Source organism: Podarcis raffonei, chromosome 9 (genome assembly GCF_027172205.1).
Source record: "Podarcis raffonei isolate rPodRaf1 chromosome 9, rPodRaf1.pri, whole genome shotgun sequence".
In the NCBI taxonomy this organism is placed as follows: domain Eukaryota; kingdom Metazoa; phylum Chordata; class Lepidosauria; order Squamata; family Lacertidae; genus Podarcis; species Podarcis raffonei.
The window spans coordinates 29,886,355-29,901,344 of NC_070610.1; the positions used below are offsets into that span (position 1 = coordinate 29,886,355).

A 14,990-nucleotide genomic window follows, 5' to 3' on the forward strand; every position below is an offset into this window, starting at 1 on the left:
TGCCTTAAATCCAAAGTCTAAAGTGACTGAATTGCACAACTGTCAACCTGCCAATTGCAGTGGTCGACTGAAAAGTTGCTGCTATCTGGGCCAAACTGTGTCCATCGGCTCCCTTATGCTATGTGTGGGGGAAAATAAAAGCACAGTTGCCACAGCAACTAATAAATTTCCTAAGACAGGCCCTACCATGTCAGGGTACCATTTCTTCAGCTGGGGGCTTAAGTGGTAGGGAGTGCACATAGAAACATAAGAAATTGCCTTATATTAAGTCAGACCATCAATCCATCTAGCTCAGTATTGTCTACACTGACTGGCAGCAGCTCACCAGGGTTTCAACCAGGGAACTTTCCCAGCCCTATCTGGAGATGGCTTGGGGTTCATCCTGGAACCTTCTGGAACCAAAGCAAGTTATAAAATTTGCTTTCACCCATGGGTTACAGGAGGGATAGGTCTCACTGTGAACACAGAAAATCTTCCTTCTCCAATGAAATAGATATTGAGCCTGCAGTTCTTTCATTGTCACGAAACACTGACATATAAGACTCAAATCCTGCTATATTAAAATAAATGAGACAGAATCTTTTTGTTCTCTATAAGAATCTACTGAAATGGAAAGGAGAAGTGTTGCTGCTGCTACCACACAACAATGGTGACATCATGCCAGGTCTAATTTTATATGCTAGTCAAAACCATTATAACAAACAAAGGTACCTGCAAAACCACAATGCAGAGTAAACTTTTAAATATAGCAGCAACATATACGCTGTTGTATAATATTGTTGGGATCGAGCCCAGTTGGTTGGACTTCTCAGCTGCTGTGGAACAGGTGTAGGAAGGGTTTGCTAACCGTGTTCTAAATGCTAGAACTGTTTGGAGACCCTTAATAGTGGGGCTACATTACAATATTTCCTGTAGTTTAAGAGACCTGAACTTAAAACAACCAAGAAATAGTGTCCCTAGTTTTCAGATCTTTATAATTTTAGGAACTCTCACCTCCCTCTCAAATTTGGTTTCCTTTTTTTGAAGTTTTCAAACAGATAAAACTTTTTTATTATTATTATTATTAATGCTATTTTTCTAGGGGGAAAAGGTGCCGGAACTCACCATGAACTTCTCCCTCGTTCTCTTATAATGGCAATGGCACCCACCTGAGAGGTGCCAGATCTGAGTTCCGTCGAGTTCTGGCTTAAAAAAACAAAACACCATTATTATTATCACGTACTGGTTTAATGGCTGGCAGAATTTCAATCTGATTCTATTCTACGGATTCTTCTATACTTATTGCAGTAATGTTCCAATCTGGGATTTCTTATTTTGCATAGTGCCACCAGCCTTGAGAAGGCTTGGATCTTAAAAGGCAAAATAAAAGAAGAACAAGAACCACGTTTTCGAACAAATGACTCTGACACAATTAACCTACCGTAGGAACTCATAATACTGTGTGTCCCTCACCCTGGGTGCTCAGGTGCTTTGCTCTACAACTCCCCAGGTGACAAAATCCGTTTAACGAACATCTAAAATGACGGTTATTCCAACTTTTCGAATCTACCTCAGAATTTACCTCAGAATCCTGCAGGGGTAGCGCGCGGCCTCCAGGGGGCGTAGCGAAACGACGCGTGACGTAGAGAACGCTGCACAAGCAACCTTCCCTCGCGCGCGCCCCCCCGTCTCTATGGAAACACGTTCCTTAGCAACCCCAGGTAGCCGAGTGGCGGTTAGTAAGCCTGAGAGGCTCAGTTTGAATGGGACGAGGCGCACGCGAGGAGGAATGATGAGAGCCGGTGTTAGCTATAGTGAGTCAGGCGGGAGCGGGGAGGGGTTAAAAGTTAGCCGGGCGGGCGGGGAAAGTTTCCGGCGGGAGACATCTATATTAACAGTATTAACGCAAACTGCGTTGCAGGAACCCAGGAGTGCGGCAGGACGGGCGCCCCCAGTTTCGGGAGGCTGCGGGAGGAAGAGAAAGGCTCCCCCGTGGGGCGCCAAGACGCCTCAGCTGCAGGTGAGCCGGCTCCTCTCACCTGGACGTCGACAGGCCTATGATGACACTTTTATTATTGTTGTTGAAAATGCTGCCCTGTCCTCCTCCCTGGTTGGTGTAGGGATGCTGCGATGGGCAATGATGTAATTTCCTTCAACAGCACAGCGCCGTGGTGGGTTATTGTACCCACCCTCTGTGAGATGTTTCCCTGCACCCTTCCTCCATCATAATGTGAAAATAACAGTTTTTTTTAAAATCATTACTCACAGACTTCAGCACCCGGATGCGCCCTTGCACCTCTCTCCCCAAACTGCTTACTCTAGCAGTAACCAGCGGTAAAGTACTTCATTTCCACAGCTGTCCCAAACCTCCAGAACTAAGGTGCCACTGAGTGCCAATTTTCTTTTTCCTGTGGTCAGCAGGGCAATGTCATTTATTTATTTATGGGATTTATACCCCTGCACTTTAGTTTAAAACAGTGTCTCCCAAATGTGGGTCTCCAGCGGTTTGGGGACTACAATTCCCATCATCCTTGGCCGTGGGTCCTGCTAGCTATAAGGATGGAAGTTGTAGTGCAAAAAAACAGCTGGAGATTCAAGTTTGGGAAACACTGGTTTAAAAGGCTGTTGGAGGGGCTTACCAAAATCAGTACTAAGATGGCCCACAAAGACACGACATATGGGGAGAAATGAATGGGGGGGGCTGTCGGTTTCACCCTCCATGGGCAAAAGCCAATTGGGGGAGGAGGGTTTAAGTCAGCCACAGCAACAAAGGCTAAACTGGCAGGAGAACACATCTTCTTTGACCCTGTTGAATAAATACTATTACACAAAAGCAACAAGCTGTGCACCGTAAGTGATTCCTTATGGCTGTGGAACATTTGACATATAGGCACATGGACTCAGTTGAGAGAATCATAGAATTGTAGAGTTACAAGCCCCAGCACAGCAGGGATCTTTTTGCCCAATGTGGGGCTGGAACCCACAACCCTGAGATTAAGAGTCTCATGCTCTACTGCCTGAGCTATCCAGTGGCAGGTCTGTTCATATATTTTTCTCTATTTCTCAGGAATAAAATATTCTGACATATCTTCTAGTATCAACCATATTATACGATGGCAAATTTACTCCTGGATATAGTGTTTCAAACAGGCTTGGGACCTTTCATATGTAAATTTCCAAGCCTTAGAAATTATGACTTTTATGGAGGTAACAAAAAAGTAACTTATATTTGTTCCCACTTTGGCATGAATACTGAATATGCTTACTAACAGCGAAACAGGCACATAAAAATACAGAATGTCGGAAGGAACAAGTGTAAATATGCATTAAGATGTTCTTGATTTAGGGAACACACTCTTGGTCTAGGTCAGGGATAGTGATTATGTAGTCCTCCAAAAGCTGTTGAGCTCCTACCATTGCTGACCACTGACCATGCTAGCTGGGGCTGATGAGGTTGGAGTCCAATAGCATCTTAAGGGTCATAGATTCTCCACTCCTGGTCAAAGTACTAAAGTTTAAAGCCTCCAGACGTTCCAACATTATATTCTTCAGGGCTTATTGCACTGATTTTTCAGATAAATCTGCTTCAGGAAGAGATGGGCAAGTCCAGCCACCATCAGCATTAAAAGTAAGTTTATCTGTTTTGGATTTTGGGGAGCAGGCTGAGGGATAATATCCTTGCTAAAATACATACATAATGGCTAGAAGAGAAGGTGGTTCAGTATGGATTTTAACCTTACTAAAGTTCTTTAGGCTGTTCCCTTGTAATATGTTGTTAGGATTGTCCAGCCTGTGCTCCTGCAGCTGTCTACCAGCTCCATCGGGTGCACCAGCTGGGACCCTACCTGCCTGCACACTGGATTGCCATAATTTTACATGCTCTGGTTACCTCCCGCTTGGACTACTGCAATGCACTCTACATGGAGCTACCTTTGAAGGTGACTTGGAAACTACAACTAATCCAGGATGCAGCTGCCACCCTGGTGACTGGGAGTGGCCACTGGACCATATAACATCAAAAAGATCTACATTGGCTTAAAAGTATTGGTGCTGACTTTTAAAGCCCTAAATGGCTTTGGCCCTGTATACCTGAAGGAGCATCTCTACCCCCATTGTTCAGTCTGGACACTGAGATCCAGCTCCAAGGGCCTTCTGGGGTTTCCCTCATTGGAAGGTTACAGGGAACCAGGTAGAGGGCCTTCTCAGTAGTGGTGCCCGCCCTGTCGAACACCCTCCCATCAGATGTCAAGGAATTAAATTTATATCTGACTTTTAAAAGACATCTGAAGGCAGCCCTGTACAGGTAGGTTTTTAATGTTTATGTTTCTTTAAGATAAAAAGAGAACATGGGCTTGGCTCATTATCCTGAAGCATTTGGATAACTCAATCCAAAGATAAGACTGTTGTGAACATAGTACAGAATTCAACATGCACGATACAGATATCAAATATACCTAGATCAACTGTTTTCAAAACTGTACATTAATCAATTTAATTTATTATTTATACCCCGCCCATCTGGCTGGGTTTCCCCAGCCACTCTGGGCAGCTTCCAACGGTGCACTAAAATACAATAACCTATTAAACATTAAAAGCTTCCCTAAACAGGGCTGCCTACATGGCCTAAAGAGAGATCACTGTCTAACAGAGCAATCACATTTCTTCTCTGCCCAGTTTAGCCAGCCAGCAAAGAGGAGTCCCACCAGCAGGAATCAGTGGGAAAACTCAAAATGTGTTCTGGGGGCAGAGCTGAGCTGGCATGGGATCCATAGGATCCTGAGCCGGTCTCAGTACTGTTGTACAGTGGCATGAGACCTGATCTGGGCCTGATGGCTGCGCCAGCTTGGAGTCAGATCAGTGATCAGGCCTGGATTTGGCTCTGCCATTGTGCCCTGCCATACCTTCAACAATTTCCTCCTGCTACAATGGTATGCAGTTTATATCTGGTAAGATAATAAATAGCAAGTAAGGATCACAATCTAGGAAGAAAAAGTGCAGACTATTGCAGAATATGTCTAATTAATTAATTTTACAATATAGATCTTACAACAGCAGTTGGATTCATTTCAAGCCCTTCGACAACAAACTTTGCAGAATGTCAGCATGGTAAGACCAAGCCCTAAACAAGGTTTAATTCCTCATTCAATACACAACCTTTCTAAAGGCCTGTAATATTCGCATATTGCTTTTACATGTCAACTTTTTCTTGTTATTCTCCTGCTCTGGATCACCTCATCCTCTCAAAATTCCTTGCAATGATCATCTGCCACTTGGTTCCCCAATTCCAGATAGTAGATAAACTGCACCTGGCTGGCTATTGGACACGTTGTATAAACGCCTGTGGTGAAGAAGGCCGTTTCAAGTGTCAAATCACCTTCCCTTTACTTTTTCCAAGGGGTTTTCCCATTGTGGAAGCAAGAAGGGACTGGACATGCTTGCCAACAATATATGCATATATAAATATTATTGTTATTTTTTTTAGAGGTTCCACAGTAAATATTATAGTCAGAGATACCATGGTTTGCTATCCAGCAGCACATCCGATAATAAGTAATACTAAATATTTAAATTCTGCAAATGTTGTAGGGTGGGGTGGTGGTGGTAAGTCCCACTGAACTCAGTGGAACTTACTTCTGAGTAAGTGACATGCATGCAGTTGGACTCAAGTATTTTTAAGAATAAAAATAAGTTGCTACCAGGCTTAAAATGTTGGTGTGGTTCTCCCAATATTAGTGGGCTAATACAATTCCCACCATCCTTGACTATTGGCCATGCTTCTTGGAGATGATACAAGCTGGAGTCCAACAACGTCTTGAGGGCCACAGCTTCCCACCTCTGCCTTTAAACCAATATAAAAAGGATGAAAGCAGGAGAAGGATAACTAACTCACTTCCTGTTTCTTCAGGTTCAGTCTGAAATCAACCATATACTTAATAAAAATATAACTGATATGAAGAGTCCAGAATTTATTCCAGACAATTTACTTTTGACCAGCTCGCCTATCAACACTACTATGGTATGTGGGGTTGTTTTGCTTTGTTTTGTTTTGCTGACATTAATTATATAATGACATTTTATGGTTCAAAGGAACTAATCCCTTAGCTGAATTTACCATCATTTCTGATCTAGAGAGCAGTCCATGTAATATGCACCACAGCGCTCCATAAAGTAGAGAGCAAGTGTTCTGCCACTTAGGATATAATTAATTCTCCTTGACTTTGTGACATTACAATCTTGGACATAAATGCCCCAGTTTCCTGAGGTCAGGAGCTGGAGTCAGGCGTGGGTCAGCAATAAAACAAAAACATGGTGTCAGTGAAGATAGCTCTTTATTCAAAGAAACCAAACAGGCCTAGTGATCCAAGCAACTCTTCCCAGTAGGTCTTGCCCCAATGAAACAGTTGCAAGGACTGAAGGTCCCCACCTTCCCATCACTCTCTATGGCTCCTTCTCTCCAGGGTCTTTCCCAAGCAGTCGCAAACTGCATCTGTGCACAACCCAATTCCTTGTTGAATCAGTCTTTGCTTTTCCCTACTATTAATGATTTTTAAAATGCCTTAAAAGCTAGATAGTGTACAATGATTATATTCAAACCAACCAACCCTGCCCACAGCCCTACCATCTTAAAAACAAGCACCCACACACAAGAACTCAAGATGGAAAGGAGAAGAGAAGGGACACAAAAGGAAAGGGAGGCAGTAACTAGAGGTCAAAAACTGGGGAGAACTAGCATACTTTCAAATGCTGTTCAGACAGTTGCAAAGAGAGAAAGGTGCATATGTCAGGAGGCAGTGATTCTGTGGAATAAAATCTGCATCAAAACCTATATTCCCTTTTGAAAACAGCCACTCTATGCAACTCATTGGTGGTTCCTAGCTATGTTTCCTCGGTTGTTAAATACTGAAGGCCTTCTGATCTGACTGTTATCCCCTTCTCCCTCTCTCAGCCAAGAGGGCATCAAGAAGCGCTTCCGTTGAAGAAAAAACTTCATCTTGGTAACAGACCAGGTGCCAGTAATTGTCTACAAACCAATTTCAACACTGTAGTTGGAAAGCCGGTCACAGGTGAACGCATTTCAGATCAGATTCTATCAAAATATATAACAGTTGAAAACCATGCCCCAACGTGTAGAAATAAAGGTATTCTGCCTTGGAATACTGACCAAATATTGAAGAGGTCTGCCAACAACTTTTCCTCCCCATCTTTTGTTGGTTTGGAAGCAGAAGAGAGGACTCTTCGAAGGGAGAAGAAAAATCAGGATGAACCTAAAGTGTGTGTGGCATTCCGTAAGTATGAGGAGGAAGAAGAAGAGGAGTCCTTGACTGAGAGTGTGAGTTCTTCTTTCAAGGATACGAAAGAGGACGGCAAACAGACATGTAAGCATGAACTATTTACTTTTGAACTTCAAAACTCTCCTAATGTTATGAGTGGTAAAGACAATGATTCTGGTTATCTGTCAGAACAGGATCTAATAGAAAAGGGAATGTCATATGAGGATTTTAAACCTAGGGGGATTTCAGAACTAGAGGATTCCGATGAGTTGCATATTAAAGAAAATATTGCACAAGCAGCATATGATAGAAAGCAACAGATGAATTTCCTGTCCAAATACAGACCAACAAAGGTAGACCAACCAAGGCAGCAGCTTAGCACAAACCAAGAGCTCAGAAAGCATCAGGAATTCTGTGGTGCTGTGTCTGATGAATATGCTAAAAAAGTCAGATGGTTAGAGACATCTGACAGAGAATCTGAACATGTCTGTAATAAGGTGATGAGCCATGAAGATGAAAATGAATCAAAACCTCTTACTGACGTTATACAGTCTCTGACAGAGCAAAATTCAAAATATCAGAAGCAAATCAAGGATTTGCATGATGAGAAGAATAGCCTTCAAGAAAGGCTAGTTAAATCTGAAGAAGATTGCAAGGAATGCCTGAAAGAAGTAAAAAGACTACTGAAGAAATGCAAGGAGTTTCAACAGCAAAAGTCAGCTCTGGAAGAAAAACAGGAACGGCTTTATTCTGAGAATCAACGTATGATGTCTGAGATAAATGATTTACAACAGAAAGACCAGAAAACACAGGAAACCTTGGCTTTTTCCACACATGAAAAAAGCGATCTGATTGTGTCCTTAAAAAATTTGGAAAAACAAGTTTCAACTCTTCAAGAAGAAAATAAGAAGCTAGGTGGGGAAGTACTTCAGCTAACAGACAACAAGGGTTTGTTAGAAAAGGTGGTTGGAGAAAACCAGAATGAAATGCAACAACTGAAGATAAATGAGAAAACTACACTATCGAATCTGGAGGCTCTTATTAGGATGACACAGTCGCTTAAAGATGAAAAACAGAGTCTTGAAAAGGCATTGCAGGAGGTGCTCACTGTGAAAGAAGTCCTGCAGAAGGGGCTTGAAGAGGCCCAGTCAGGCAGAACTAATACTGAGGAAAAACTTCTGATGGAACGTAAAAGTACAAAAATAGAAATCGGAGTTTTGAAAACTAACTTGTCAAACATGGAACGAGAGTGTGAGAGGATGAGAATGGTCGTAGCAGACATGACAGACGAAAAGCACGTTCTTAAAAAGGAGCTGAATGCATATAAACAGGAGGCTTCTGATTGCAGAAATAAAACAAGACTACTGAGCGAGCAGCTCCTGCTGATGGAAAATGAAATACGCTCTACAGAGAACGAGAGAGATGTGCTGCAGTTTGAAGCACGCCGTCTCCAAAAGAATAATGCCAGCCTCAGGGACCAAGTTACGGCTTTGGTCGATCAACAATTTAAGCAAAGGCATAATTCCAGAAGCCAAAAGCAAAACGACCAATTTGCAGATCCCAGTGAAATCTGTGAAGAAATATCTAGCTATCAGCATATTTCTTTAATACATAACTCACCAGGTATGTTTTGCTTTCTGATATGTGAAATTCAACTCAGTTCTAAGTCTTTATTATTCTGAGGAAAATGACAGTTGGTATCATCCTTAGGGTTAATGTAAAATAAAGGAATAAATGCTTAGATTAAAAACAACAAGAAATCACTGGCAATGCCTGAAATGTTAGAGTGCAATTCATCAGGCCTTTCCCCTCCCGCTCAGGCAAGACCCTTGGACATGTGCAAGCCAGTCATTTCTTGAAGTGCACCCAGGTATATAACTCATATAGTCATTAGTGGTCCCCCTTCTCAATATGCCCTTGGCCCAGAAGTATTACAGACCTGAGCATGAGGTCTGGACACAGCTGGACTTGTGTGGGAGAAATATTGTGCACTCAATCTATAGATATTTTCAGCCACAACCAGTACTGAGAGAAATTGCTAGGTATAGCTGATTTTTAAAACACATTTGATTTTGTCTGTGTTACATCTAAAAAAATTCAATGAATTCAGCTTTTTATAAATTTATAGTTCTGGTAAGAAAATAGTTTTTAAAGTAACCTTTTCTCTGAAATGTGTGTAGAATATGATCCTGACAGATGCTTTTCACTCATTTAAGTCATAAACAAACTGGGAGAAATTTATTTAATGTTGATAAAGAGCTGATCATAAAAATTATTAGCTTTGATTGCTTTTGGAATTGGTTTAAACTAACCTACCATCAGTGAAATATTAGCATTAGCTTCAGTGACTTATTTGATTGATTCCTGAGACACCATGGTTATATAGGTTTGTAGATACCACAGTCTCCAATAGTGAATTGTTCAGGGGGGGTTTTCTTAAAGAAAGCTGTCTTTTTTTCCAGGCAGTTCCAGACAAACTCCAACAATCTGTCCTTCAAAGAAAGCATAATAAAATTTTCTTCTTTGAAACCTATTTTTAAACTCTCCTATCCATTTACTACCATTTCCCCTTAAGTCTTTGAATAACAAATTGGGATGATGTTTTACAGGTAACTAATGATAATGAAGTTTTACACCTCTTTTTTCACATCATATTGTTGCCTAATCCAGTATAGTATAGTATATACATATCTGATGGCTAAACAAGCAATAATGTAGCCTGATGAACTAGCAGAAGCTACAGAAATATAACATCAAGTTCTAACAATACCTGGAAACAAAACCACCACATTGAGACAACTATATAGGGAAGAGTGCATCAAATATGTTTCATATCCTATATGCATCAAAGTAGTTTGTATTACCTCCAAAGAGCAGGCCATATGAGAAGATAAAAATATTTCCTTTTGACATTAAATCCTGTTAGCTCAATCCAATTAATCATTGTAAATTTTGGTAGCAGCTATGCACAATATACACACATTTTAAAATGATTTACACCACAAGCCTATGCCTGCCTGCTCAGAAGTAAGATGAAATGTATGTAAAACACAATCTTACATATTTCTATATGAACGCCATAGTGAAGTTGCACTAATACAGTGGTACCTCTGGTTGCGAACGGGATCCGTTCTGGAGGCCCGTTCACAACATGAAAAGAGAGCAACCTGCAGTGGCATTTCTGCACATGCGCGGGTTGTGATTCACCGCTTCTGCGCATGCGTAAGCAGCAAAACCCGCAAGTAACCCTTTCCGGTACTTCCGGGTCGCCGCAGGATGTAACCTGAAAGAACGTAACATGAAGCAGACATAACATGAGGTATGACTGTATTGACTTACTGAATTAATAGTTTCTAGGACAACCTGTTACCCTCCAAATGTTGTGAATTTCCAACAGCCCCCAGCCATTATGGTCAACAGTCAATGGCCGATGATGGGAGCTATAGTCTACAACATCTGGAGGGCACCATGTTGATTTCCTTTGCTCTCGGATGACCCCACTGTCATGGTCAGACCACTTCCTGGTGAAAAGTACCAACTTACCCCTTTAGCACTGGGAAACCTGTTAGAATGGCTTGCATCTGGAGACTTGAGTCCAATGGATTCCTGAATGCTCTGGGAGATTTTCTGGTGGATAGAAATGGTGATCTTGTGAAGGCCCTTGTCTCACTAAGGGCCCTAAGATGCAGAGGACCAGAGATATGATTGCTCCTGAGTGCCCTCTCTGACAGCATGGAGCATATTTGGCTTCCTGGTACACTGGGGAACTACATGCAGTGAAACAGGTTGGATGATTGCCAGAAAGCAGGTGACGGAAATACTACTGCAAAGACAACTGAACATGCATTAAGAACACATAACCATGCTTGCTGCATGGCAGTGAAAGCAGCAAAGGCAACCTATTTTGTTGCTTCCACTGTGTCCTCAAGAAATTGGCCAGCAGAACTCTTCAGGGTGGGCCAAGACTGTTAACACCTATAACGGTGAATGAGGCTCAAGATACCAACCTTGGATACCTACCTCATTTTACCAACTTCATTTGCTAAGATAACTAGCTATTCCTGGATCAGGATAGCTTCCACACAGTTGTGCATGCATCAGTAACCTCATGGCTTGATTACTGCAATGTGCTCTTTGCAGGGCTGCCCTTGGGGTTGGTCTGGAATCTGCAGCCTGCCAAGACTAGGTTGCAAACGACCACCATATAACAGTTTACTTGCAGGATTTATACAGGCTGCCGATATGCTACTGGGCTACGTTCAAAGAGTTGGTTCTAACATATAAGGCCTCATACAGTTTAGGACCAGCTTGCTTGAGAGATCGCCTTAGCCCTTATATACCCAGTGGATCACTGTGGTCTGTTGGCAAATTTCTTCTGTAAATTCCAAAGATCTCAGAAGCCTGCTCAGAGCAGGGCTTTGAGTGTGGCTGCCCCTTCTGTGGAATAGTGTTCATCTCACTATGACAGGTCTCCACCTGCACTTTCGGGAAACAATTGAAGACATTTTTGTTCCGATAGGCTTCCCCAACTGGATAAATGGATCTTTTATGTGAATGTCTGTTCAGTAGTTTTAGCTTTGTTTAAAATGTATCTGCTTCTTTGAGAGTTTTTATTAGTTTTTGCTGTTTTTATTGTATTCACCTTGAGATGATTCTGTAGATTAATAATGATCACAGACTCATTGAAGGGACCTCAAGGGTAATCTAGTGCAACCCGTTGCAATACAGGATGGTTATATTGTTAGCAATAATACGGCCAGGGTCTATATTTTTCTGCTACATATATTTCTATAGTCTATGAAGCATGGTTTATAACCCAGCATGTTTCTTTGACAACAGTAGTCAGATTTGGAAAATTTGCAAATCTTTGGCCTGTTCCTTGTGTTTCTTCTGTGATTTGTTGGCCACACCTTCAGATTTGGCCAACCTTATATGCATGTATAGTATAATTGGTACTGAAGCTGAAGCAAATCCAAACCACTGGTGTCTAGGACTTTCTACATAGTTACACAAAGCATTTGAGATGCTATTTTTTCCATAGAATGGCACATCAACCAAATATATGCAGTTACTGTCAGTGGCACCAGTCTCTTCACTAGACCTGCTGCTATGTGGAGTCCATATAAACTATTTTACCACACATTCTGTTCAGACTGAATAATGCCACATCTGTGCAAATAGTGTCCATGCCAGGGGGTCATAAACATACCTACTGCAAAATACAGATACACTATTTCAGACAGACTGCTGAAACAGCCTCTGCATTATTTACATGCACACAAAAAGGCCATAAAAGTTTATGAGTGACTTAACATTAATGTTACTTTAGTAGAAAGAGTGATAGCTTGTAAAAAATTCATACCCTTTGCTGTCTGCCCATAAGAATTAATATGTGAACCTATGACACCTCTTCTGACACAATGCAGCAATTTCATTTTTATGCAATGGTGTATATATCTGTAATCTGACAATTGCATTATATTGCAGATAAGCAATCAATTCATGTCTATATTTGCAAATCTTGCGGAGGGTGGATTTATGTCTGTCATAAAAGTATAACAGCATGAATATTTTAGGGCCTTTTTGTTTACAATGTGAATTCTAATTTCATTCATTTGCTTTTTGAAAATTGAATTAATATCTTGATGGTGTCAGAACACATCTAAAACAAGCTTCACTCTAATTATAATTATACCTAATGCAATTTCCTGTGCTCTGTGCACACAGGATTGGGCATCACCTTCTCAACTCCAATGCAAGAGCACAAGTAAGTCCCTATGTAGCACAGGTGGTTCCCCCTGCCTACTGCCATGGCATAAAAGTGAGGTGTGAGTGACAGCATCCTATAGTCCCTTCACAGAACATTCTGAGTCTTCCAGATCTTCAGGGGTTACAGAGGGTGGCAACAATCTCACTGTAGGGTTCAAAGGTAGAGACTTTCATGCCAAGTAAATTGTAGCCAAACAACTCTGTTCCATCCTTTTGTAACTGAAATGGAGCAAGCCTCTGCTTAGGTAGATTAACAGACTTAGGCAATTTAGTTGCTCTGTATTTATGAATACAGAGAAAAATCCACATGAAAAAAATCATACAAGAAGAAAGCTTTCAGTTGTGGTTACAAGTACTGCAATAATCAGGATGATTGTTCCACATTTAAATGTGAAACAGATTAAGTATATAAACTTGCTTGTGTGTGGCACTTACCATGTTGTCCTTTACTGGAAGATGATAGCTGTTGCTGAAATATCTCTTTCCTAGACATCTACTATCTCCACAGAACTTTCCTATACACTAAGGGCATAGGTCAAGGTTTAAAAGGTCTTGCAAAGGCAGGGATGTTTTCTGTCAACAGATTACACCCTCTGTCCTCATCTTTGGCAGAATCATTGAGCTTCTGTAAGGCTAACTTTTGAGTACATTGAGCCCCCCACTAACTCACCTAGGAAGAAGAGAAGATTAAACTACCATGTCTCTCTCAAGACTGCATACTATATTATTTGTTCCTAAACATCTAAGGGAGAGATATATACTTATCAAACAGGGAAGGAAAGTTTGTTTTACATCCTATCAGCTGTGGGAATTCCACTGCAAATAATTAAGTTGGTTAGTTCATTAGATCTTAAAGCTATCTTGTCTTCTTTCCTAACATTTCCAATTTGGTAGAGTGTGGGAAGATTTCTGAAATCCGAAAGAAACTGGAAGAGGAGGAACTGTATACAGAAAAGAAGCGCAACACCACCAAGAAGCTCTACAGTGCTTTTTCAGTCAGCTGCACCACATCCGTCATAAAAGAGTCAGGTTTTCCAACTGCTGTGCGGAAGAAATATAGCAGTATTTGCTCTGCTACTTAGTGCTTTAAGGGTTATGCCCACAGAAGTTAAGCACTACTCTATTTTCTAATTGTTGTGCCTGAGAAGCATAACAAAGAGCAGAGCAATCAGAAATCCAAGTACTATGAAAGAAACAAACTTGAGGTTGTAGATGAGAAAGAGATTTGAGCTGCACACACATAATACATATTTATGGTTACTTTTATACTATTCCCATTCATTTCAGCTGGAGCTTTTTCCTCAAAGAATGAAACACCTGACAATGTTTTGAATGATATTTTATGCTATTTCAATTCCAAGAAAGGAGGTAATCATCTGAGCTTTGTCATAATTGTTCACTGAATATAAAAGGAGGCAAACTGGAAATAAAGACAATTTCTGGTGAAATGTAAAATCTGAGTATTGTACCCAAACCAGTCTTCATTTAAAAATCTTTGCATTTAAAACACTTGAAAGAGTTTTATTATTGCTGTGCTTTATATCAATGTTTCTTTGGACACTATTTGTAGTTGGTAGAGAAAAACAAAACTAAAGTAGAAGTTAAGGGTACCTTGCAGGAAACCATAATACTAGGTCATCCCATTAAGGACATCTTAGCTAATTATTCATATGAGTTATTGAACATAATAAAAGAGGCAAACACTTTTTTTTAGATCATGCATTTAGGAAATGGACTACTTAGAAAATTCATTTCCTCTTCTCTTTTTCATAGGAACAAATGCTCCTTCTAAGATAGTGTCTGCCATTTATAGTTCTTCCAGTAAACCAATAATGTTTTTAAATAATAATAATAATAACCCTGCTACCCAGAGTAGCATCAGAACCATATTTTAAAGTTGAGCAAAAGCATTTTAAACGGATCTGTTGATAATCACCCACTGCATTCCTATCAAAGCAATAATAGCATTGT

General features: G+C 40.8%; 1 protein-coding gene and 1 long non-coding RNA gene across 6 annotated transcripts in view; one reads left to right on the forward strand and one right to left on the reverse strand.

The window, feature by feature from the left end:
* The window catches only part of LOC128420692 (uncharacterized), a 102,940-nt gene extending 101,392 nt beyond the window's left edge, over positions 1–1,548 (reverse strand). For both annotated transcript variants that reach the window (XR_008332084.1, XR_008332083.1), the window contains exons 1-2: positions 1,421–1,548; positions 1,105–1,185 (exon numbers count right to left, since the gene is read on the reverse strand). This is a non-coding gene — a long non-coding RNA (uncharacterized LOC128420692). The remainder of the gene's footprint in view (positions 1–1,104; positions 1,186–1,420) is intronic.
* A 109-nt stretch (positions 1,549–1,657) lies between these two features.
* CCDC110 (coiled-coil domain containing 110) lies at positions 1,658–14,526 on the forward strand. Of its 4 annotated transcripts, none has more exons than XM_053402476.1 (7): positions 1,658–1,700; positions 1,901–1,999; positions 3,555–3,607; positions 5,020–5,085; positions 5,885–5,995; positions 6,926–8,873; positions 13,914–14,526. In XM_053402476.1, the coding sequence occupies exons 1-7, from the start codon at positions 1,673–1,675 to the stop codon at positions 14,099–14,101; spliced, it is 2,493 nt and encodes an 830-aa protein (XP_053258451.1). In that variant the 5' UTR covers positions 1,658–1,672; the 3' UTR covers positions 14,102–14,526. The 4 variants fall into 4 exon arrangements, with proteins under 4 accessions (XP_053258451.1, XP_053258454.1, XP_053258453.1 ...); XM_053402479.1 differs by lacking the exon at positions 13,914–14,526 and adding an exon at positions 9,713–9,782; XM_053402478.1 differs by lacking the exons at positions 1,658–1,700; positions 1,901–1,999 and adding an exon at positions 1,758–1,793.
* The last annotated feature ends 464 nt before the right edge of the window (positions 14,527–14,990 follow it).

Coding starts and splice junctions, on each gene's coding strand:
- CCDC110 (XM_053402476.1), top strand. CDS start 1,673: ATGGAAACACGTTCCTTAGCAACCCCAG. Junction 2,000..3,554: donor CCAAGACGCCTCAGCTGCAG/GTGAGCCGGCTC, acceptor CTGATTTTTCAG/ATAAATCTGCTTCAGGAAGA. Junction 5,996..6,925: donor CGCCTATCAACACTACTATG/GTATGTGGGGTT, acceptor TCCCTCTCTCAG/CCAAGAGGGCATCAAGAAGC.